General features: G+C 34.4%; 2 protein-coding genes across 2 annotated transcripts in view; one reads left to right on the top strand and one right to left on the bottom strand.

The window, feature by feature from the left end:
* Positions 1 to 6,990: 6,990 nt before the first annotated feature.
* Positions 6,991 to 26,867, bottom strand: part of LOC132696409 (uncharacterized) — a 32,839-nt gene continuing 12,962 nt past the window's right edge. Inside the window, exons 2-7 of the mRNA XM_060661225.1 lie at positions 25,789 to 26,038; positions 12,078 to 12,452; positions 9,660 to 9,952; positions 7,552 to 7,796; positions 7,365 to 7,501; positions 6,991 to 7,310 (exon numbers count right to left, since the gene is read on the bottom strand). Of these exons, the coding sequence (XP_060517208.1) occupies positions 7,168 to 7,310; positions 7,365 to 7,501; positions 7,552 to 7,796; positions 9,660 to 9,952; positions 12,078 to 12,452; positions 25,789 to 26,038 (1,443 nt within the window). The 3' untranslated portion in view covers positions 6,991 to 7,167. The remainder of the gene's footprint in view (positions 7,311 to 7,364; positions 7,502 to 7,551; positions 7,797 to 9,659; positions 9,953 to 12,077; positions 12,453 to 25,788; positions 26,039 to 26,867) is intronic.
* On the top strand, positions 14,922 to 25,598 carry LOC132696430 (calmodulin-beta-like). The gene is made up of 3 exons (XM_060661246.1): positions 14,922 to 15,230; positions 16,193 to 16,314; positions 25,415 to 25,598. The coding sequence occupies exons 1-3, from the start codon at positions 14,934 to 14,936 to the stop codon at positions 25,596 to 25,598; spliced, it is 603 nt and encodes a 200-aa protein (XP_060517229.1). The 5' UTR covers positions 14,922 to 14,933.

Below are 26,867 nucleotides of genomic sequence, written 5' to 3'. Positions count from 1 at the left end.
TTACTAACTCTTTCATCATAATTATGATGTCAAGGAGATGTGGTTTCTCGGCGCAACATGTCACACAGCTCGTGCCACAATCGATTTATTGAAAGACACGTTTGGTGACCGCCTAAATTCACATTTTGGACCTGTGAATTGGCTTCCAAGATCTTGTGATTTAACACCGCTAGACTACTTTCTGTGGGGCTATGTAAAGTCATTGGTCTATGCGGATAAGCCACAAACGCTTGACCATTTGGAAGACAACATTCGCCGTGTTATTGCCGATATACGGCCACAAATGTTGGAAAAAGTCATCGAAAATTGGACGTTCAGATTGGACTACATCCGCGCCAGCCGTGGCGGTCATATGCCAGAAATCATATTTAAAATGTAATGCCACAAAATTATTTTTCGGATAAATAAAATTCATGTCAATCGAATAATCCACTGTTGTTTTATTGCAACTTAAAGTTCTATACATCGAAAAAAAACACCCCTTATTAGCATGAGTTGGATAACTTAATTGGCACACATACTTTAATTTTAAAATTACTCTCCTGTAATTTTTTAAAAACGTGCTCTTACCAGGAAATGGTCACTGTCTGCATCCAACCCTCGAAGATTTCTCAGGTCTATAACGGTACTATCGTGTCTTGGCATCAATCAGGAAATGATCAATCTGGTTTCTTGTAACGCCATCACTTGAGTCCCATGTTTGTTTATGATCGAACATTGTGGATTTAATAAGAAGATTATTTGATGTTGCAAAATCTACCACCTGGAGTCCATTGTCATTGCATTGTTCATGCAGGCTAAATTTACCAATGGTGGGTCTAAAAACCTCTTCTTTTCCTATTTTGGCATTAGTCTCCTTGCTTTGGTAATGTAGCAAAAACTCTTTTTAGTTCGCTAGGGGCGTGCACTTGAGTCTTATATAGCAGATACGTTTACTAATTGGTTTAAATTCAATAACAGATTCTAGTAAATCCTATCTTACTACGAAGCTCGTTCCAAATGTATGTTGTTGGTTAGGGTTTTCACTATGGAATACTACTAATTTACTAATTTTCTGGCTCCCATTATCTGTCCATCGTATTTTCTGTATCGCTGTAATATCCATGAAGGCCTGTTCAAGGTTTTCTATAGTTTTAGCAGCTGCTGCGGCTCGATACCAACTTAAGACATTGAGGGTTCCTATTTTCATGTCCTTTTTCTTTAGCCGGGGTCGTTGTTGTGTATCAGTCCAGTCCTGATCCGAGACATTTCGTTTGTTGTCATAACAAGGGTGCTTTTTACGAGATAGGGTTGTTAGCCCTATGCTCAACCCTCCTCCTTTATCAGGGTTTGGGACTGGCAGTGGCACCAACTGGGCTACTCATCCCACCCAACCAGTACCACAGGCGGAGTTGAAAAAAAAATTGAATTGTTATCTAAAATAAACGAGAGACAAAAAATTATGCAAAATACATGGAGAATATGGGACAGGGGTACAAGACAGCGCTTCCTTTCTGCATAACGTGCCGTTTTTATTTACAAAATTTAGAAAAGTGTAACTTTGTAAGTTTCAACAAAATAGATCTATAATACATGCTTGAATACGTTTTTCTGACTTTTTTCATCTAGGGTTTAAAATGGGCATTCAAAACTGTTAAGCTTGATGGGCAGAGTAGTTCTGATGAGGTATCTGAAAACGATAATGATGTAGAAAAGTAAAATTTTCCTTATTTATTAAAATCTTCCAATTTAAATAATGGTTCGAAATGTTTCTTTCTCTTTCAGCGCAAAAACGAATAAACTAAAAGAATTCTCTTATTTAAAATTAATTTTAATTATATAGGACTTTTTTTTCTTTATGTAACATAGGATCATGCGATTTAAATTAGTTATTTAAAGTTATTAATACAAATATTATTTTATTTGATTATTTTCTTTCGATTATTATCCGAACCATCCGAAGTATCTAGTACCACTCACGGGATGTCTTAATGGTCTCCAAGGAACATATGCTAATGCTCCCTACAACCCAAGAGCTTTATGGTCCGTTTCATCTGTGCCAAATATGCTTAGTTTGGAAGCACTGACGTGAGCTACACGAGCAATATGAGCCCATCAGAAATGCACGTAAACATTGCCACGCAGCGAAACTACCAACAATTTATTCGTATATCGTATAATTACAAAAACTAATACAAAGTATACTGCCTATATAAGTATAGTTTCTCCGTGCATCGCACACTCTTCAGATTTGCGTATTATATGTATGGATTAGTATTATTAATTAATTTTGTTATCAAAAAGCGCGCTCTATCGGCATCGCTAATAATTAGACGTATTACAAGATGGATTTGGTGGGTTAATAATAGCAATAAATCTGATAAACGACACTTTAGCAACGGGTTTGTTTTGGCAGGAACGGAGTGAGTACTTAATAAACGAGTGATTGAATAAGTTTATCAACGTGTTGCATACTATACTACACTTTTTCTACTACCATTAGTTTTTGAGTAAATTTCTGTATATGAACACGAATACCCACCTACATTCACTGAGTGTCAAATGTGAAAATATACCGCAAGTGGAATCATTAAAGTCTGAAATATTTTTTAAAGGAAGTGTAATTAAATGGCCACTTAAAACCGCTTTCCAAAATAGTCTTCGCTTTTCTAGTAAGTCAATTTATAATTAAAATGACAAGCATGTCTATGGCAAACTAGCAAGATCATAAAGCATTATCAAGAATTCTTAAAAATCAGAAAATGTCTGCTGCGGTTTTCTTTTCACCACCTTAGTCAAAAAATTTTCTAGATGCAGTATTGTGCACACTTATTTGGCCAGTCTGCATATACATGAATAAGAGCTCGTTCGATTTGTTGAAGACTTTTCACATATTATAAACCCTAACTCGGTCGCGAAACATTTCGTGTGCCCGCTATGGTATTTGACACTTGTCAGTGTCAACAAAAACGTTAAATTGAAACAAATAACGTTTTGTAGATGAATATTTTGTAAAATGATTATTTATGAATGTAAGAGATAAGAAAAATAAACACACCATAAGTGCCTCTAATATGTTATATGCATAAGATAGGCCAACGGTATCCGCCAAATTGCCCATTGCCAGGCCAGAACTTACAAAATTAATACCGGTTAAATAACAAATGTTAAAAATTATAGTCCTTTTCTAAACACAATTTTTCTGCTCTGTCTCCGCATTTTTCAAAATGGGCAAAAGGAAGGATCATGTACCGTCAATTTTTAAGGAAAAGAGCCTAATCGATTATCAAATTAGACACTCCGCATATTCTATTAACAAAGTAAATTTTGACAGCTTATTAGGAGCAAAAATTAATATTTATATTCCAGTTTGCTTAATATAATTTTTGTTAAAGAAGCATCATTAGAAAAAAAAAAACTGTGAAAATTCCTTATCTGTAAGCAAAATTTTCCAAAAAATTGAAAAGTGTAATAATCAGTCTACAGCGTTAAAAATCGTTCCAGAAAAAACCGAAAATTTGACCGTTACTTATTTATTTATTTATTTCCTAAAATGTTCCAACACCAACAAAAACTTTCCCTGTCGCGATAGAGCAAAGAGCATTAAAAAAAAGATGTTAATTGGTCTGCTTTAAAGTAGTACTCAATATAAGAAAATTTTGCAGAAACTTGGTTTTACAAATTCAAAGATAACGATTACGCCCTGTTTGCCATTTCAGAAAGTCGAAAATAATTTAAAGCATTTGATTGATTTACTTAATATATTTTTCTTCAAATTTCTAGGATCGTCCGTTTCTCTAATACCGTACCTCGTTGCCCTTACTGGGACACCCAGTATGTAACGCAAGCGAAAAAAAGAAAAAAATAAACACAGATATTGCAATAATATTATCCAATAATAAATTAAAAAACGCGAAATTGCGAATCAGATATGAACAATACCGGCATAAAAGGTCAACTTTTTAGTGTTGGTCTATATCAGGTGATCCAGGCGATAAATTCCCAGAGTTTAACGGTCAAATTTGCGGTTTTTGGCTGGAACGATTTTTGACGCTCTACGCTGATTATTACATTTTTCAGTTTTTGGGAAAATTTTGCTTACAGATATAGACTTTTCACAGTTTTAATTTTTTTTTCTAATGATGCTGGTTCTTTAACAAAAATAATATTAAACTAACTGGAATATAAATATTAATTTTTGTTCCTAATAAAAACTTTTTTTTTCTTTGAAGCTGTCAAAATTTGCTTTGTTAATAAAATATGCCTATATATATCTAATATGTCTAATTTGATAATCGATTAGGCTCTTTTCCTTGAAAATTGACGGTACATGATGTCATCCCCAAGTTCCTTTTGCCCATCTTGAAAAATGCGTAGAAAGAGCAGGGTGGATTAAAATTTTGTTTAGACTAGGGCTATAATTTTTACCATTTGTAATTTAAGTAAATTCAAAATTTAAATGTTTGCTTTATTTTTCGTTATCAGACAAAACGGGACAAAAGCGACGTACCTTATACAAAAGATAGTGTAGAAATCGATTCGGTTGGCTGATAACGAAAAATTCACGCACACACGCACAACCTGTATTGATTTTGTAAGTTCTGGCCTGGCAATGGGCAATTTGGCGGATACTGTTGGCCTATCTTATGTATATAAGGCTTACTGAAAATTCCTATTCAGCTGTTTTATGCCGCACTGATTGTGTGTTTATTTTGATGTATGATTGTTTATTTTTCTTATCCCTTACATTCATAAATAATCATTTTACAAAATATTCATCTACAAAACATTATTTGTTTCAATTTAACGTTTTTGTTGACACTGACAAGCGTCAAATACCATAGCGGGCACACGAAATGTCTCGCGACCGAGTTAACGGTTTATAATATGTGAAAAGTCTTCAAACAAATCGAATGAGCTCTTATTCATGTATATGCAGACTGGCCAAATAAGTGTGCATAGTACTGCATCTAGGAAATTTTTTGACTAAGGTGGTGAAAAGAAAACCGTAGAAGAGATTTTCTGATTTTTAAGTTGGTCGGCGAGAGGGTAACCTCCATCTTAAATTTTTAAAGTGATTTTTCTCTGAAATCTGCCAAGTAAATATAAAAAAATATATTAACTTTTTCCGTTAACACTTTTGCACCTACATATTAAGATAAAGTGCTGGGGTAATAATATATTTTTAAATTAAAAGCTGTAACGCCTAAACGACTAAACGGATGTTAACACATTTGTTTCGTTACAAAATAATGCATTTATTCTTCCATCGAACCCATCTAATCTGTATCTGAGTTCTTAGTAAATCTGTAAAAAATAAATGCAATAATATATGATATTTTTTTCATAGTCTTACATATCGAAAAAATAAAATTTTGTGTTCATAAATTTTTAAAAATACGCTATTGCTATTATAATTTTTTTTTTTGAAGACTGCATAATAACATTTCATAATTTTATAATATTTAAATCACAAAAGGATTCCTGGTTCAAAAATGAAAATATAAAAAAGGTGAGCAATGATCAGTATGCTATGGCAAGGCGAGGGAGGATTTGAAGAGTAGGCTAGCAGGGAAAAATAAATGCCTAAAATCAAATAATAAAATTATACTTATAAAAAAAAGGTTATTTGTTTTGTTGCACACATATTAAAATGGTTTTTACAAATATTGATAAGCGGCATCAGTTTAAATCAGCTTTTACGATTTAACGATGCAATTTCAGAAATTTTGCAAGGTATAAGATGCAAAAATGCGACGAAGATGTTTTCCAGAAATTTGGAATAACTTGTAGGATGAAACAATGGTGGTAGAACTATTATATATATATATATATATATATATATATATATATATATATATATATATATATATATATATATATATATATATATATATATATATATTGTTTCAAAGTGAGCGCCTCGGATTAAACTCTGAAAACTAAAAAAAAAAAAGTATTCTTCCCGAAGTACTGCTTCATTGCAGAGGAATCAATTTACATTTTTTTAATAAAACATTATTAAAATAAAATTGCGATTAACTAGGAAGCCGAATTTGAAATTAGCCGTTTTTTTTAATATTAACAAACAATATCAGCTTAATAATTTTTTTAAATTTTATTAATCACTAAACTTTATATATAAATAAATATCGATTTTAGGCTAATTATAGAATGTTAAGGTATGATTTTCATTGGCCTATCATTTCATTACATTTTTATGAAAAAAAAAGTCATTTTATTGCACACTTTTTTAGAGATTGATCGAGCAACAAATGCTTTTTCCAATGAGATAAGGCTTGTTAAAATCTGTTAATTTATTTAGGAGTTACAACTGTTTATTTGAAACAACATTGAATCACTCTCCACCGTTTGATCTAAATAGATGGATAAAAAAGTGTCAAAACAAAAACAATCGAATAAAGGTCAGCTTTAAAAAAGCTTGTAATTATTATGTAATATTATTAATTAGAAAACGCTTTTATCTAATTACATTTGTTATATCGAAAATTAATGCACACACTTAATACCGTTTGACTTTACACACTTTACACAACACACTTAACTCACTTCCACAGAACATTTAACGATATGTGGGCATATTTTAAGAAAACACTGCCTTAAAAATGCTACATCTAAATTGGTACCTGACGAATTGACGAACTGTCAATGGTCATATTGGTTGTTGAAGACCCCTAGGTCTTATTTTGCATCGTCAGTTCAAAAATTCTATAAATTCTGTAATGGTTTTTTTTCAAATTTAATGCACACCTCCCTCCAGTGCCGCCAATTTAACTTAAAACAGACGACAGCATTGTAAATTCAAATGGAACACTATGTATATGTTTACATTTTCTGGTTATAGTGCTTTATTGCTAAAAAAAAGTAAGATATTTCCGGCACAACTTGATTAGAGGGTCAATTTTCTGGTTGATGACGGGTAACGCATTTTGTTTTAGAGGGAGCATAGTTTATTAGACTATCAATAAGAATGAGTAGAAAAAAGCTGAATAATTTTTATTAAGGACTAGCAAATACAAAAATAAAAAACTTGAGAATCATTCAAAAAATTTAAAGCGAAATCGAGCAATTGCGGATTGGGATTTTAGAGACAACTTGGGTTAAAAAAAAGTAAAAATTAGCTATAACTGACAGTAGGCAGTGAATTGTAACAGTTTCTTTGCCGATTCAAGCTGGCGGTGGTTGATCGGGAGCTCTTGTTGTTGGACCAGCAATATCCACGTCAATTTCCACCTCTTTGTCCGGAAGATCGTAAAACGGTCTAACGCCACCATTGACGGGCATTGTATCTATAATTGGATTGAATAGTCCTGCGCGTTAAATCGTATTATTATGGTTAAAAATTAATCGACCGAAAATATTACCGGTTTTGTTATTAAACGCCGTCAGATTTTTAACACTGTCGAAATTCCATGGCAATGGTGGCCCAGAAGGGAATCCTGCGGAAAAAGGTCCCGCTGGCATTCTTATTTGTGGTGCATACCCATAACCCGAAGTCAAGCTGCGAATAAACACTCAATGTGCGATAAAAACTTTGACTAGAAACATTACCCCATTCCACTACCATATCCTGGCTGGAAACCAAAACCTCCGTAACTCGGAGCAGCTCCGTAATATCCTGGATAACCTCCGAACACCGGAGCACCTCCGTAGTCTCCGTAAGCTCCGCATCCACTTGGGGAATAAGAACAAGGGGGGACGTGCGAGAAAGACTGTTGATAAAATGGTCCTTGTCTGTAATATGGACCCACACCAAACCCTTCGTCGTAGCATTGCGGTGAACAGTTATGATATTCCTATTAAAAAAATATATGAAATTCAGGTCTTCACAAACTTTTTATATCGTGAAAACTAAAAACTGGCTTAAGGGAGAATTGTTAATATACAGCTACATCTTAACAATACTAATAGTTTACTTTGTATTTTCACGGGCTTGTATATTATTTACTTATTCCGGTTTAATTTAAATATTTTCTTTTGAACAAATTGTATATTAGTCAAAATTCAAAAGGAAAAAGATATCATTTTTCAATTCTAGCTTCCAGAATGAATGTGTGTTTGCAGAACCACAGGCAAGGGGTTTCCTACTGACTCCAGCTATTATGGACTACAGAAAAAACTTTGCATAAATAAACTTAAATTAACTGTTAATATAAAAAAATACAAATTTTATAAATAGATTAGAAATACTTTTGCCTTAAGAAAATGTGGCAAAGTTTGTACATAGATTTATGTTTTTAGGGTTTTCCAGGAAAACTTTTATCTACTGGTAATTTCGAAATGGTTGAGAAGGTGTGCTGAGAAGGCAAAAAAAGAAAAAATATAAAGCTGGATTTTTTTCTGACTAAAAATGGTGTTTTAATAAATGCTTATTTATATTTAATGTGTAATTATTCAAGTTCATACAGATACAGACATACATATATGTCCATCAGTGGTCCACTTATGTATGTCATCGGGACAATGAACGAACGTCCACGGAGCATCCTCAGAGAAAAAAATGGACATTCTTTGGACATGGATGTACGACCATAGGACATCCATCCACAATATTATTTTGCACTGTATGTGAGGCTTGCAGGAACGTTTTGGATAAACGCAACTTGCTGAAAACCTTTTTGTTGTTCTGTTGTTCTAGCGGTTTTTGAGATATTAATTATTTTTCATATTTTTCGACTGAAACACCCCCAATTTAAATTATTATTGCTAATTAAGTTACATATTTGGAAAGTTAAAATGTTAACTGCAATGTTTCAGTATCCTGGGTAAAGGTTGTTTACAAAATTCTGAACTTACAGTTTTACATGAAAGTAGCAAAAGGGTATTTTTTTATTATGAAATATTCTGAGAGATTGCCATGAAATATCATGGTGGATGTATTTATAAAAAATTGACAATAGCCATAGTCACTGCATTGACAAATAATACATTTTAAGTCTAATTTGCCAAATTGTCACATTTTTAAAGAACTTTGCTATTTCGGAGTCCTTGGCATTTTGATATCTCATTTGAAGAGGATTTTTAATTGTCTTTCAGAAAAATTCATAAAATATAGGATGATGTCCTATTTAGAAAAAATAAATTTTCGTTATTTTTGTTTCAACCAATTAAATTGCATATTTTGAGCGCCCCTCTACGATACAGAGTTAACTTGTCTATAAATAAACTATTGCATGAAACCTGCGTCAACTATGGTCATAAGTTCAGCTTTCTACGAATTCAAATATGGCTGTATTAAAAAACAGGTAAGTTTTGAACCAACAGTAAAGAAAATAAGTAATTTTTCGAAAACTGTTAAAGATTGGTATAGGGGAGATATTATATAAAAATAACCATCGCATTGCTGTCGATAGATCGTTCTCACTTATGTAAGCAACAAAATTTTTACCATGAACGGGTACTCTGTCATGCAGTGTTATCGGATATATTACCACACGGCTTGAATTTTACGTTTGTCAATTCTGACGGTCATGTCAGTGAATTTATTCGTGTATTTTTACAAAAATGTATCCAAAAACTAACGATCGTAGAAATAGTATGCATCACGTTTGGCAAACAAAGTAGTAACGGAATATCGAAATCACAAAGGTCACTTTATTCGCATTTATTTTGTGTCACTTTCTATTATGTTTTAATTTAAAAAAAATCAATCAAATTACCTTGGAGTCGCTATTGAAGTAGTGATTGTAGCAACCTTCACATGATGCTGGTTTCTGAATTCCACACCACACGTATGGCCACGATGACGTGTAAGTACAACGCGGTTGAGGCTGCGGAATGTAGGTCTTTTCTTGTTGGCAATTTATGGGCTGACCTAGTACGTCCCGTTGACAAATCTCTTGCTGTTCTTCATGCACTATCGAAGCTGTGCAGTACCATCCGCACTGCTTGGCTCGAGTGTGGTAGCATTTGGTAAATGGATAAGTGTTGGTCGGGAAGCACTGCCTGGGCCCTCGAATAATAAATGGTTTTTAATTTAGTTACAAGAATCAAATGAGAATCCTCAAATTGTATAATGATTAGTTTGATCCTTTTTTTATGATAAAACTATGACATAAATCCAATTGGGGTAATTAAAAACACATTGTTCAAAGTACCACCTAGAAGATCCTACACCTAGCAAGTCCAACACCCTGTAGTACACGAGTGTGGCCCCTTTAATTTTCAGAGGGTGTGGCAGCACGGTGCGACAAATGAACTAGACAGAGGCTTTATTAATAGATCGCGAACACGATGTTTTAAGCAATTTTAGGGCAAGGAGTTCATGCCTGAAATTGCCCAGAAGCACAATTACTTTATTTTATATTTTGTTGTCGAAGACCTTGGTTTTGTCGACATGTTTATAAGTCAATAACCACAATTAAAAGTAACGTTATAATTATTTGCCTTAACGACTTAATCACATCATAAGGAAAGAGATCGGCTTTGTGTTGATCGTCCGCAAATAAAATAAGAATGGTATTGATTAAGAACCTACCCGAGAATTGATACGTGATTTAGTCATACAAGTGACGAAATTGAAAGTGGAATTGAAGAAAGTAGGCAAGTATGCAACAACTCTATGCAAAATATGCCCAGGAAAATTGAACAGTGAGGGCGAATCATGCTCAAAAATAAAGATAATAAGAAAGAGAACGACTTCGTGTGAAACAAAAAAAGGTAATAGCGAAAATCACCACGAATCTAGATATATTAGATTAGAAAACACCAGTCTAACATTTGAGCCTCTGGAATAGGATGTTACAGCAATAAAACATTTTCGTATTACAGGTTGCTAGTTTCTCATGCAGTGGCGGAAGCAGTAAACGGTCTAAATAATAATTTTAATACATGGATAGGATAGTGCGGCACTAAAATTGGGTCTGTACAAGAGATCCGGCACTCGTAAACTTTTTTACTGGAAATTTTTAAAAAAGGAGTTTACAAAAATAGAAGCAATAATTTGCAAAATTAAAGTAGAAAATAAAAGCAGTGGAAAAATAGATCGACAACAAACGTAATAAATATATATATATATATATATATATATATATATATATATATATATATATATATATATATATATATATATATATATATATATATATATATATATATATATATATATATATATATATATATATATATATATATATATATATGCGACCCGTGTTCTAATTTTTACTATTAGTTACTTATATAAATCTCTGTTAGCATTTTTTTTTGTTTATACATAAAATGTTTTTATTTGTAAATTAAGTTTTATTTCTAAATGACTTTTTGCTGGCTATAACAACTATGCAAATCCTATATCGCTTTGTTTTTCTTCTAAAAAAATAGAAACAGGAAATCAAAAATAATCGGTTCCGAAATAAACACAATTATTCAATTATTATTATTGTCAAACTAACCAAAATTTATCTTAGACTTTAATCCCCTGTCGACTACTAAATGTCGTGGAAATGGTCTTTTAATTCTCAACTTAATTGTAAGGTAATATACAGGGGGTGACATTTAAAAAAATGAGTAACTTAACAAAACGCAGAACGTGTCAACATGTAGCATTATATAGAGTGATCTTTTCAAAATAAAAAAGGTTGTATCGGATCGGAAAAAAATAAAGACTGTATTCATAAATACCATTTACTTAAGAAATTTAACTCGGCACAAGAAACTTCTGATGACCGACTGAAGAATTTGGCCGATAGATTTAATTTACATTTAATTCAGTTAAATCAAGTTCATGACAATTTTGGTCTTTATTTGTAAGGATTTAAAATTTGTAGAAACTTAACAGAAAAAAGCTTTTCCTTTATACCATAGCAGGCATTTTACATCAAATTTGGTTTTTTAAAAAAATTAAAGAGCATTAGCAATATGTGTATTTTCATTATTTCTGAGTTTTTGAAAAAATACCATATGAACTTTAATATTAATTTTTCGAGGTATAATCACCCTGTTTTTTCTCATCATTTCTGAAACAATTTAGGGTTTGTTTCTTCGTGCTAATTAAGAAATTAATTAATATCTACAATTTGTTTTAATAAACAAAATATTATAAGCTCAGAGAAACTAACTGAAATATAAAAAGCATTTACCTATGACGATGCAACAGTTTTCTGAAGTTCCGTTTCCGCTCCCGTCGATGATCGAAATATTATTTTTGCTCGTGTAGCCTAAATTAATCGGCACATCGATGATATTTGATTGATTGATGACATTTTGCACATGTATTATCGTCGTGACGTTCGGTAAGTTATTGTTGATATTGCTGGCATTTACGGATACGCTTCCAGACGCGCTTCCGGCGTTGACGGAGGATCCTTGGCTAAGATTTTCATAGCAAGATTTTCTGCAAGTACTCCTACAGGAAGACGTTCGGCATTCAGCGTGACAGGTTTTGTGACAACAGTGATTGGTGCGGCAAGGGACGAAGTCGTCACAGCAGCGGCTACAACAGTTGTTGCAGGTACCTAGAAAAAGCTTACTGTAAGAGCAGGCATTTCGTCAATGATAGTAGTATATTATGCAGTAAGTGTGGTAAACAGCTCGTGTATTAAGCACACGCTCCACTGCGCTTCGTTCGTGAAAAAATAAACTCGTCACTTAGAAAGTTTGCCAAACGTGTTGTGCTAGACTTTTTTTTACGACCGTTAGTTTTTGGGCACGCGACCTTCAGACTTGAGAAACGTCAAAATTTAACCCGTGCGGTATTATTCGGAAATGTCCGAAATGGCTCGGATCCGTGGGAAACGAAACTAACCAAAACGACACTTTCCGCACCCACCATCGGTGTCAATTAGGTATTTTTTCTACTCCCGTCTGTAAAATACCTAATTACACACCGACCTAGCCTGCGGGAAGCGTCACTTTACCACGTCAGTTTCATTTTCCATGGATCCGAGCGGGATCCGGGATTTTACCGTAATTCTGATTCTCACGTTAATGTATTCGTGTTGTTTTGGGAAAATGTACCCAAAAACTAACGGTCATAGAAAAAGTATAGTATGCAACACGTTCGGTAAACTTTTTAAGTCACCCGTTTATTAAACACTGGCCCCGCTGCGCTCCGCTCGTGTCAAATAAACTTTTGAGTCCAATGCTGTTTACCGCACTTGTTACAAAATATACTATTATCGAAGGGAATACACTAAGAAAAAAAATGCGTTTTAAAATGCACAAGAATTAACCTTTTATATATCAACTCTTCTCTACAATTTAACTAATCAAAATATAACATTTTATGTTTGTTGATATTGACTTTTTTATAAATTATGAATTTAGTTACTTTGAAATATCAACGATGTTCTGTTCGGTCATATAAGTTTTACCAGCCAATACAACAAAGGGAAAAAAGCATCCATTAGCGTCTGTTTGCTTCTTTGTAGTAGCTCACTTGTGTTGTTAAGTAGTAGGCCATCGTTTGCATTTTCTGTGTGCTCAAGTTTTTGAATTGATTTTAAGAGTAGTTCGTTTTTGTAAATTGTCGGCAATAAGCAAACAAGCAGATGTGTATTTAGTCGGTAATTGAATCAGTGAGTTCGAAAACCGTACAAGTCCCAAATTGGACATTGTAAGGTAAGATAGCCATTTTGTTTAAAATTTGTCTCTTCATCAATTGAGCGTAAAAACTGTACTAGGTACATAGTCGTTAAGATAGCACAGCTGATTGCTCCCGTAGAATAAGGAGAAAAAAAAAGATTGATTGCAGCGGAACTAATGGTCCATAAAAGGCGAGCAAAGAAATTTTACAATAAAATTAAAGAAGTGCAAAACCTGTGCACTCAACGGCCAGAAGTAATGGACTAGCTTTTGATTATATGCAGAATATGCCACTACCGGATATTCCAGTCCAGGAAATATTTCGTTTTACTCAGCTCTGAGTATTTACATTTCAAATAAATAATCTTATGGAGAATATTGGTCATTTTTATGCTTACCATGAAAGTGAAGGTCAGAAGGAACCTAATGAAGTGTGTACATTTCTGTGTGTGAAATCACTGAACGAGGTTTATTTTCCGATGGATGTGCCGGGCAGAACCGAAACCGAACAATGGTTCCTTTCCTTTTAGCATTACAAACAACCAAGAAGTTCGACAAAATCTATCACTACTTTCCAGTAAGAGGACATTCGTTTCTGTCCTGCGAACGAGATTTCGGATATGCAAAACCGAATTTCAGAAAACATGACCGAATTTACACTCCAGAAGAATATGAGAATTTAATACTGAGTTCCAAAAAAAGGCAATCATTTACTGTGAAGCGAATCCGACACACTGACATTACTGATTTTAAGAACTGGTGGACTAATTACTGTAAAAAAACGTGTAGCTCTCGAGGCACCGGTTCCAATAAGGAAACGTTTGCTGTATGAAACTATTGTCAAACTATGAAAGTGCTAATCAAGGATATGTTAAAACCTGGGAGTATATAGATGGTTTACACTCCTATATTTTTAAATTACTCATAGAACATAAGACCAGCCCACCTCTGCCCAATAATAAGGCTTATCAAAGAAGGTAATGACGTATACCCACGGTGAAGCCTTGGAATTCTATTACGACATGACATTATGGAATACCACAAATGCTGAAAATGATGATTGAGATGTCTGTTTTGATAATGTATTTTTTCTTTGTCCCGAATAAACATTAAAAATATCAACAAATAGTCATTAGTTTTTCTTATATAGGGGGTTGAGTTAAAAAACCGTACAAGTCCATCCCCTCTTTTTATCTGCTATTGGTAGTGCATTTTATTTTTTAAAAAACTGCTATTAAAAATAAATTGCAAACCACGAGACCGACCTAAAACTCGAAACGCTGATTTTGGACGAACACGAACAATTTAAAATAGTCAAACAAGTATAAAAACAAAGGGACTTGTTAGAGAATGTCTTTTTGACACTGAAAATTCTCTGTAATCGGTCTGATGACATTTCTCAAAGCAACAAAATGGACGTGCCCGCTACTTCCCCAAATATAGGCAATCGGATTACCCACACGACCAAAATAGTAAATCAAAATCCTACGTCTGAACAAAATGAAAAACCGTTGAACGCCGTTCATCAACAATCAGTTATATCCGGAACAGACAGTGAAGCAGAATATGACACAGATAAAGAGTTATTGGCGGAAATTAAGGAAGTATTTTCACTATTTGATAAAGACGGTGATGGAGTGATAACCACCAAAGAACTTGGAATGGTCATGAAAACTTTGGGCCAGAGTCCGACAGAAGCCGAACTTTTGGTTAGTTATATTTAATACAACTTAGAGTGTTTTCTCGCATCCTCCACGATTTCTGTCTTTTCAGTCTTCTTCTTGTATATTGGATCATTGCGTCTCTTATACCATTCTTTATGTTTTCCAGGGCGTCCTTTTTTCCATTTTTCTGGTTGTACCCAGTTAAATACATTTTTTGTCATTTCTAGCTTCAGCAATATCAGTTCTGTCTATCTTCATAGTTACTCATTCTAGTTTGCAGTTAGTCTACGACAGCGTCTCCAGTATACCTTTTCCGTTGCCGGCAATGTCTTTAGTAAATGTTCAATCATTTCCCATACTCTCTACATTGGTCTTACACATTCTGATTTTGGTTTTTACTAACCTGGCCATCGGCAAACGCAACGTTGTTTTAGCTTATTATCATACCAGTATATAAATTTCTGACAGCTTGTACGAATGTTACTTACTTCATTTTTTCACTATGCCCGTCACAGTCTTCTGAGGAGCACACTCTCACAGGATTACACTAATATCAAGTGTATAAAGTTGATTCCATTCTTTTCTCTAGAAAGGGAAAATCAAAATTTCGAGTCTAATACATTTATTTAAAATTAAAATAAATATAAATTAAAATTGAATATGCTTATATTTGCATACACAATTACTTAGAGTCCATTCTAATTAATCTTTATGACATCTGAGAGGGCAACAAAATTAGATTTTGGACAAAAACGTACATAATATTTGTGTGCGGTCCTTCACGAAAGTATGTGTACTAGTGTTGATCCGAGTATTCATCCGTTGGTTGTTTGCGCCTAGAGTAGGATCGGTACTTAAGTTTAAAACATCCTTAAGTTCCTATCAGGTGTGTTGTCCTAAGAAAACAGTGTTTTGTTGTAGTCAGCAGGTTATTTTGAGACATACTATACTGCTTTCGTTTTAATACTATGCGAAATATGCCAAATAGAGATAAATGTTTATTGCAGGACATTGTGGCAGAAGCAGATAAAAATAAGGACGGTGTAATAAATTTCGATGAATTTGTTTGCATTATGAAGGGTGTTATGAAAGAATGTGACAATGAAGATGATATTAAAGCAGCGTTCAAGTAAGGAATAAATAAATAAAGTATATTTTTTCTACAATCGATTCTTATTATTACTTAAATAGCAAAAAATCAAAATTAAAAATTTAGTTATAACTCAAAAAATATGTTGTTTATGAGAGCACGGAAAATTATACTCTCAATACAGAACAAGCTTACAGGATGGTCACTTTATTAGGGGCCTATATGTTTTCTCAGAAACTGCGAATTTTAGAAAAAATGTTTATTCAAAAGTTTTATGATTTAAATTAAATTTAAAAATTGTGTCCGATAAGTGCCGCATCGACATTAGTTTTAAACTTTTAAACGGAACTCTCTATATATTTTGACATTTTTAGAATCCTTGCCAAAAATAAAGGTAACTTTTATAGAAATACTCATTCGAATTTTGTGCAGTTTGGACAGAAATTGAGTAATACATTTTTTAATGCAAAATTATGTTCTTGGCAAATATGGTCTTCCACGGCCGGCAGTAGATCAAATTTTAAACACATTTTTAGAAGACTTCCTTCTAACGATCTGCTATCACTATGTATTTTATAATTATACAGGGTGTCTTAAATTAAAGGACATTTTTTAATACTTTCAATGAGACGCCAATGTTTTTGATCTTATATATATATATATATATATATATATATATATATATATATATATATATATATATATATATATATATATATATATATATATATATATATATATATATATGTATATATATATATATATATATTTAAATATCGTCTAGAGTTCATTAAAGAAAATTGGGCCTATAACCTTTGATCGGTATATTCCGCACCACACTTTCACAGATCGTGTACCTTGTCGTTTTACTTTCAACACCCTTTTCTTCATTACTCCAGTAATGTGTGTTTTTCTGAATAAAAATTGGTCCATGTCCACTAAAACATTGCAGTAGTATGATCTTGCGTCATAGTCCCGTTCCTCTAGATTTTGCACTGGTAAAAACTAAAATGCTTTTCGCTTATTTCATTTTAAACAATTTCTGAGGCTAGTTCTTTTAACATCCAACCCCAACGCGGCTTGACGAGTGGAGAATTCTGGTATATTCTCAAAATGTAATACTATATCCAATAGCTTCAAATCTGTTAGAACTTGTCGTGGCCTTTTCTTTGACGTTGGCAGAATTCTACCATCTTGCCTAAACTTTGCATAAATTTTTCGAAACAGCGTCTTCTCTGGAATCCGCCGTACAGGAAACTTTCTTTGATACTCTGTAAGAGGAAAAGCTGGACTTTTCAAATTCGATAAAAAACTTTTAAGCATTTACATACATTTTTTAGTTAAGTAATAATAATAATACTAAAATCACATCTGCCTAGCTCTAACTATTATAACCTCACTTAAAAAAATTATTAACACTTATGTGGTTACCGCAGCCTACTCGCGTTAAGTTTCATAATAATATTATTATGCCTTTTAAAAAAATGGGTGTTTTTTAATATTAATGAAAATCTTATTTAAATATATTTTAAAATTTAAATCTTAATAAATTGTCCCATCCTTTCTTGAAACAATTAAAATTAAATAAGATATAAGAAAGAATTATAAAATTATTTAAAATTAGTAGGTGTCGCCAGCGAGTTTATTCCTAAAAATTTCGAAAACCATTAGATTTAAGTAATGGACATATATATACCAAAAAATTTTTTGACCCGCTTTGAGAAAAAAGATCAAAAACATTGGCGTCTCATTTAAAAAAAAAATGTCCTCCCAATCATCGCATATCGTTAGAAGGAATTCTTCCAAAAATGGGTTTAAAATTTGATCAAGCAGTCATTATTGCCAGCCGTGGAAGACCATATTTACTACGACCATAATTTTGCATAAAAAATTATATAATCTCAATTTCTATCTAAACCACACAAAATTCGAATAAGTGGTTTCTATAAAAGTTACCTCTATTTTTGGCATGGATTCTAAAAATATCCAAATATCTATGGCGTTCCCTTTAAAATTTTAAAACTTATGTCCGTCCAGCACTTTCGGCACACCCTGAAAATATTAAAAAAAACTAAATTTACTTTAAACCATAAAAGCTTTGTATAAACTTTTTTCCTAAAATCAGTAGTTCCTGAGAAAAGATACAGGTGCCTAATAAAGTGTCCGCAAAGTGTCACTTAATACGTCAGCTTGGTTTACCATGATTGCTAGCCATTTCGGACGTTTCCGGTACTTTGGCCACGGGTTTGGGGGCGATGGATATTTTCAGTAGATTTTAGTAACATTGCACTCAGAGAGAATGCTGTTCAGTTTTGGTTATTTATTTTGTATATTGACACTAAATATTAATTCATTACCTGGGTTTTCTATATATTGATTTCTTTATGATTCGGGGTTAATCGAATACATTTATCAATTTTTATTTTAATTTAATTTTTATATACATTATGGTAAAAAACGCGTGTCATTTCACCGCGATAATATGAGCCCTCGGGTTTTGTTTGGCCGAATTACCGCGCATAGTTTTCGCGTGTTTGCGATTGGTAACCCCCACCACATTGCTGCCATGGACATGGTGTGGAGAAAGAAAATCCGAGAGGCCTCGGGGGTCTTACACTAGAGTGCACATAAGGTAGGCCGTTTATTTTATAATTCGAGGGTTTATCCGTAGTTTTGTTTTGTTTGTGATCAAATTTTAAATTAAGAATTTATTTCGATGAACTTGTATACTATTATTCCACACGCGGCTTCTAAAAGGAAGTCTAGGAAACATTGAGTCTCTTACATATGGTCTTCGAGCCCGGATTTTTAAAGAATCAGTAATTCAAAAATAAAATTATTTTGTCTTTTCTAAATTCATTTTCTAATACTAAATTGGTAAAAATAATTTTGATTTCATTCACTATAAAGGCGTTTAAATAAGACGACCTTGAATAAATTTGACGAAGTATCGGAAAACAGGTAAAGAATTTAAATCGTTTAGAGTTTTTTGCGATCTTGATTTTGTGTACGATATTTTGATTGTTTTTTGTTATCAATTGTGGTTTTGGTGGATTTTACGAGGTTGTTCGCATATTTTAATATAATTGAATTTAATTTCTTCTTTCTTGCCATTTTTTTATGATATAGAAAATTTCTAAAAATATTTTTAATACCATGGCAGATTCAAAAGTAAATAGAAGAAGCGTTTTTATACAAAGATTGAAAGAAATCTACGATTTAGCTACTGCTGCTACACAGAACCCAGCTAAAATTAATGATTTTAAAATACGATATTCGGCGTTAGAATCAACATATAATGAGTTTGATAGGTTGCATTTGGACATAATTTCTGATAAAAGAGTAACGGATGTAATGCTTGAGCAGCAGGAGCTAATTCGAGCGGAAGTTGATGATCAATACTTTTCAATTAAAAGCATTTATAGTGAACTTTGTATAAAATCTGAAATATCCATGATGGTACCACCTTCGCCACCAGGCCAGAGCCATAATTTGCCGCCTTACCTAAATTTTAATCTTCCCCGTTTAGATATACCTGTTTTCTCAGGCAATTTAAAACAGTGGCCGACATTTTTTGATTTATACAGGAGTTCGGTGCATAATATGAACTTTTCCGCTTCACAAAATTTTCAATTACTGCTTACTCTCGTAACCGGAGAACCGCTCAGTTTATTGAGAAATATTCCTATAACTGATGACAATTACGCAGTAGCCTACGATACTTTAATAAAAAGATACGACAATAAACGGCTTTTATCGACTCATTACTTCAATGAAATAATGAACATTTCCAAAATTTCAAATCCATCGAATCAAGCACTGCGTAATGTTGTTGATAAGTTTTGTGAAAATGTGGAGGCATTAAAATTATTGAACTTTCCTACTGCGGAATGGGATTTTTTGCTTTTTAATTTACTCTTAATGAAAATCGATTCTGATACCTTACAGCGATTTGAAATGGAGCACGCAAAATTTGATATACCCACTTTTGCGCAGTTGAAATTATTTCTGAATAACAGGTGTAAGGTTTTAGATACGTTGACCTATACTCAGGAAGAAAATAAATCAAAAAATGCCGGAACCATTTATAATAGTAAGTCTTTTGCCAGTAACCGTCAACATAAGTCAGGTTCTAGGAATAATGGTGATCACTCCAAAGCATTTTTTACTAATACTCCTTCTAATAACGTTCCTACATTGAATTGTGGTATCTGTAGGACCCAGCATTCCATTATAAACTGCTCCGTCTTTTTAAGTAAGACTCCTCATGAGCGCTATTTACTAGTTAAACGCAACCGTTTGTGTGTGAATTGTTTGAGTTCGTTTCACAAATTTTCGAAATGCCGTTCTAATAAGACCTGTTCTTCTTGTACGAAACGCCATCATTCTTTACTACATTTCGAGTCGGCACATGGTAATGAACGTAGTCCACCTAATGACGATGTTTTGCCCAGTGCTAATGACTCTTCCGTAGATCAACCACATTGTGGCACCACTTCCATAAATTCTAATAGTGCATTTACGCTCCTTGCGACTGCAAAAGTGGATTTTCTGGACAGCCAAGGTTATTCCCACACAGTTAGAGTACTACTGGACAGTGGAAGCCAAGGCAATTTTATATCCGAAAGATGCTTTAAGAAATTAGGACTTTCCCGCTCTCGTTTGAACATTCCAATTAATGGGTTAGGTAATATGACATCTGTATCGTCGAATGGTGTTACTTGTTGTACGGTCCGCCCGGTGGGTAAGAACACACCTTCTTTTCCCATAGAATGTATCGTTTTACCGCAGATTTGCTCCTACATGCCTTCTGTATCTTTCAGTCGCGAGAACTGGTCACATTTGGAGAATTTAGTCGTTTCTGATGACACCTACAATACTCCTGGACCTATAGATGCTCTCATCGGGTGCAAGTTATTCCCTTTAATTTTGTTGCCTGAGAAGGTGTGCGGTAAAGAGTTGGAACCTGTCGCATTCAATACATTATTTGGGTGGGTAGTGATGGGTAAAATTGATCGTATAAAAAGCAAGTCCTCATATTCCTGTTGCACACTATTGGAAGAAAACCGGGATATTAATAAAACTCTTCAAATGTTTTGGGAAATGGAGGAAGTTCCAAGTAGCAAGTCTTCATTAACCCTTGACGATCCCGCTGAAATTTCTTTTAACGAGACTCATTCTCGAACTCCTGAAGGACGTTTTATCGTTACTCTACCGTTTTCCAGTGGTGAGCCATTATTTTCTGACTCACGCTCCATAGCCCTAAAAAGGTTTTATAGCTTAGAGCGCCGTCTTCTTAAGGATCCTCCATTATTTGAGATATATTCCAAATTTATGAAGGAATACTTAGAGCTGGATCATATGGAACCCGTGTCTGCTCCTGTCTCTGACGTTACCCAGCGCCACTTCTACATCCCTCACCATGGGGTTACTAATTCGAATAGTACGACTACTGCATTGCGCGTAGTCTTTGACGCATCTTGCAGTCCGCGGGATCGATCGTTGAATGACACTTTGTTGATTGGTCCCAAACTACAAAATGAAATTGTAAGTATTCTGTTAAGTTTTCGAAGGTTTCCTGTAGCATTTACTGCCGATATCAAAATGATGTATCGACAAATACTTGTTAATGACAGCCACCAAGACTACCAACGTATTTTATGGAGATTCTCCCCTCGAGAACCTGTTCAAGATTTTCGCCTAAAAACCGTAACCTACGGACTAAATTCAGCTCCTTTCCTTGCTCTGAGATGTCTTTTACAATTAGCCACCGAGGGTAGAGATAGATTTCCTAGGGCCGCAGCAATTTTAGCGTCCCAAGTGTATGTTGATGATATATGTGTATCTTGTAAATCTTTAGAGGATGCTGTGGATATCAAACAACAACTTATTGCTCTATTGGATGAGGGTTGTTTTTTCCTTAGAAAATGGTCTAGCAATTGTGTTGACTTCTTAGCTACTATACCTTCAGATATTCTACAGAAACCTCTCGCACTTGACACTAAATCCGATCCTTACTTGAAGGTTTTGGGTCTCAGATGGTCTCCAGAGAAGGATATCTTCTCATACGCCATACAATTTCTCAACTCGACATGTACTAAGAGATCTATACTTTCTGAAATCTCCAGAATTTTTGATCCAATTGGATTACTTTGTCCCATAACTCTATTAGTTAAGCAGCTAATGCAATCTTTATGGGCGAGAGGTATCGACTGGGACAGTGCCCGCAGATATTGCCCAAAGGTGGACCGACTACAAAAATGAATTGCCAAGTCTGTCAGCATTAGAAATACCCCGTTATTGTTTTATTTCAAAGTATGTTAGTTTAGAATTCCATGCTTTTGGGGATGCTTCAGAGCTAGGTTATGGAAGTTGTATCTATTCTCGCCTCGTGTCTCCAGATGGCCAAATTTCTACTTATCTCCTCTATGCTAAGAGTAAAGTATCTCCATTGAAGAGATTGAGTCTTCCTAAATTGGAATTAAGTGCTGCATTAATGGCTTCCAAATTGCTTAAATATGCCTTAAATGTCTACAACATTCCCGACGTACAAAATATTTATGCTTGGTCTGACTCGACTATAGTCCTAGGTTGGATAAGGTCACCGCCTTGTCGTTGGCGCACTTTCGTCTCAAACAGGGTGAGTCAGATTCAAGACAATGTAGCACCTGAACGTTGGTTTCACATCAAATCAGAAGACAATCCAGCTGACCTTGCGAGTCGCCCTGTCCTTCCGTCTGATTTAGTTGACTGTCCCTTATGGTGGGCGGGACCAGCTTGGTTGTCGCGTCCCTCCGAAGAGTGGCCCAAACACGAACTTGGTGAATTGGACGAACCACTACCAGAAGAAAGAGCGACCATTCTCACGGTAATAAAAGGCTATAATCCTGTTGGTGATATTTTGAATAGGTATTCATGCTTACAGAAAATACTTCGCCTTATTACTTATTGGCGTCGTTTTCTTGGCATTCGTTTTAAAGTGGTTTCAGTGGTTAAAAAGGGTCCTTTCACGGAGTACGAGTTATTTCAGAGTCTTCTCCGCATTGTGAAGCAAGTACAAGCAGAAGCCTTTTATGAAGACATTTCCAATCTTTCGAACAAGAGTGTTTGTTCCAAGCCGTTAAGAAAGCTTGCTCCTTTCATCGATGAACAAGGACTTCTCAGGGCAGGCGGACGCCTTACTCACTCTCAACTTGATTACGATCAGAAGCATCCCGTTTTGCTTCCCAACAAACATAGGTTGACTGATCTTATAATAGAGGATTTTCATAAAAGATACCTTCACTGTGGACAGCAGGCCTTGCGCTATTTTATATCTCAACGGTTTTGGATTTTGGGTGCTAAAGGAGCTATAAAACGTATTGTCCATAAGTGTTTCCGCTGCTTTCGAACACATCCTCAGGTAATAGAACCAAAAATGGGCGATTTGCCTAGTTTCCGCATTACCAAAGCCAAGCCCTTTCAATGTACTTCTTTGGATTTCGGTGGCCCTTTTCAGATACTGATGTCAAGACATAGAGGTTGCCGTACTCAAAAGGCTTATCTATCTCTCTTTGTGTGTTGTTCTACAAAGTGCCTGCATTTGGAACTGGTATCAGACCTATCCACTTCTGCCTTTCTTGCGTCATTGCGTCGCTTCATCAGTCGACGTGGTAGATGCTCCAAACTGCACAGTGATAACGGTACCAACTACGTTGGTGCAGCTCGATATTTAGCAGATTGCATGGCTAAAGCAGCCGCTGAGGAATTAATCGAGTGGCAATTTTTCCCTCCTTCAGCGCCTCACTTTGGTGGGTTACACGAAGCTGGCATTAAAAGCGTCAAAACCCACATTACTAAAATCATAGGGGAACAATTACTTACCTATGAAGAATTTTACACAGTTCTCACTCAAGTTGAGGCCGTACTCAACTCTAGACCACTTTGCGCTATGAGTAGTGATCCCAACGATCTATCCAGTTTAACACCAGGTCATTTTCTCTCCTTAGCTCCTTTATCAGCTATTCCCGATCACGACCTCACTTGTGTTCCTATGAATAGACTTGATAGGTGGCAGTTACTGACCAAAATGCATCAATCATTTTGGAAATGATGGCATATGGAATATCTTCATTCTTTACAACAGAGAGCTAAATGGGATAAAGATACCACTCTTATCACGCCGGGTACTCTAGTTGTACTGAAGGAGGATAATTTACCTCCCCTCCAGTGGAGACTGGGACGGATTGATTCCATTCACCCTGGTGCTGACGGTGTTCCACGAGTAGTCACTGTCAGAACCCAAAACGGTTTAATCAAACGACCGGTTATTAAGGTATGTCCTCTGCCGGCCAATTAATCACAATTGATAAACTTTAATATTAGCATATTTTGTTTATTTTCTTTTTTTTTTGTTGTTTTTTGAAATACCGTTGTATTTGGTGGGCGGTATGTTCAGTTTTGGTTATTTATTTTGTATATTGACACTAAATATTAATTCATTACCTGGGTTTTCTATATATTGATTTCTTTATGATTCGGGGTTAATCGAATACATTTATCAATTTTTATTTTAATTTAATTTTTATATACTTTATGGTAAAAAACGCGTGTCATTTCACCGCGATAATATGAGCCCTCGGGTTTTGTTTGGCCGAATTACCGCGCATAGTTTTCGCGTGTTTGCGATTGGTAACCCCCACTACATTGCTGCCATGGACATGGTGTGGAGAAAGAAAATCCGAGAGGCCTCGGGGGTCTTACACTAGAGTGCACATAAGGTAGGCCGTTTATTTTATAATTCGAGGGTTTATCCGTAGTTTTGTTTTGTTTGTGATCAAATTTTAAATTAAAAATTTATTTCGATGAACTTGTATACTATTATTCCACACGCGGCTTCTAAAAGGAAGTCTAGGAAACATTGAGTCTCCTACAAATGCATTCGTGATATTTTGCAAAAATGCACCCAAAACCTAATGGTCGTAAAATGGGTATAGGTATGCAAGATGTCTAATAAACACTAGGCCTCATCAGCTCTACTCCTGCCTTACCAAACTCTTGACTAAAGTGGTGTTCATCATTTATTGTTGCATAAATAGTATATTATACTTATATCGAAAGTAATTTGCCAAGAATGATTTTTAAAATAGTTCCGTTTCAGAGTATTTGACAGAAATGGAAAAGGCCATATTTCTTCCGATGATCTTCAATTCATCATGACTAGCCTTGGTGAAAAAGTGACCGATGAAGAATGCGAAGAAATGATCACGGCCGCTGACTTGGATGAAGATGGTCAAGTATCATTTGCTGACTTTCTTGAAATGATGATTTCGAAGAATAAATAAATGTATTTATCACAAAACTGGTCTTTTTTGAACTAGTGACAGTATGGTACGATTTTTGGCTTATCGCATTTTTCCTATGTCAGTTGCTTTATCGCTTCAGTGAATTCACCTGTATATGATCATTCAAATTACGTTATAAATATAGGACAATGTTTTGAATGTTCTTTTTTTAATAATATAATACACTCACCTCCACACTTACTGTACCTGCAGGAATCACAATCGCAGTCGCATCGTTCTTCAGGAACTTCGTTGTCTTCACTATCGCTGCAGCTCAGTGATCGCTTCTTTCGGTGCCGCCTGATGCATTCGATATAATTTTCGTGCCTGGTGGATTGACATTGTTTTTCTAATTCGGCTTTTAGTTCAGCACAAGGACTTGGTTTGCATTGTATCTCTACCACAGTAAATATCACAAGCACGAGCAATAGAGATTTCATCTAAAATGAATAAAATCATTTTATAGCGCAGCGGCATGTGCTAGGTTGAAAAAATACAGTAAGGTTTCATTAACAATTGGAAATATTCTAACAGTAGAATTTTGGACTGAACATATTCATATAATAAGTATAATAATGATTTTATCGTTACAATTGAAAGTGTTTGTTATTTACTCACAAAGTGTTGCTGAATCATAAAATTGTGCTAAAATGGCAATCCCGCCACTGGCGTAGAATTTGGAGAGAGTCAAACAGAAACGTTTCTCTGTGGTTCTCCTCGGATAATAGCCAGAAACGTTTATTTATTATTGTCCAGTAGGGTATACTGTATCAACAATTCGCGCTAAACATGACATGGATATGTTAAACAGTATTAAAGTTTTTGCTAAATGTATAAGTGTAAGTAAATGTATGTCGGAGATCCTAAGAAATAATTGAAAAAATATGATTAAAATAATTAAATAGAAATTGAAACCCGGGGGGGCGGGTTCTGATGGCGAGCATTTCGTGAAAATCTGAACTTTTAGTTCTTATTTAAACAAAATTTATTCCAGCTTTATCAAGGGACTTTAACACATTTAGTTATATTTCCGCTTTTTTAAGTTATTTATTTATTTTTTACAGTAGATATTTTGAAACCCGATAATTTTATATTTTCAACGACATTCTTGTATTTTGGTTTATAGTCGCCAAACAAGTTTAAACGAATTAAACGAAACGTTGGACAAAAAAAATATGTTAATAGATTTAAGGATATAACTTTAATATTTTTTGAAAAATTTATTTCAAGTATTCTTTTTATCGCTCTTTTAAAATTAGTGATTTTGTT

This window comes from Cylas formicarius, unplaced genomic scaffold (assembly GCF_029955315.1).
Source record: "Cylas formicarius isolate icCylForm1 unplaced genomic scaffold, icCylForm1.1 PGA_scaffold_10__41_contigs__length_53128322, whole genome shotgun sequence".
Classification (NCBI taxonomy): Eukaryota; Metazoa; Arthropoda; class Insecta; order Coleoptera; family Brentidae; genus Cylas; species Cylas formicarius.
Note: the sequence above shows the minus strand (reverse complement) of the source record. Positions and strands in the feature narration are given on the sequence as shown.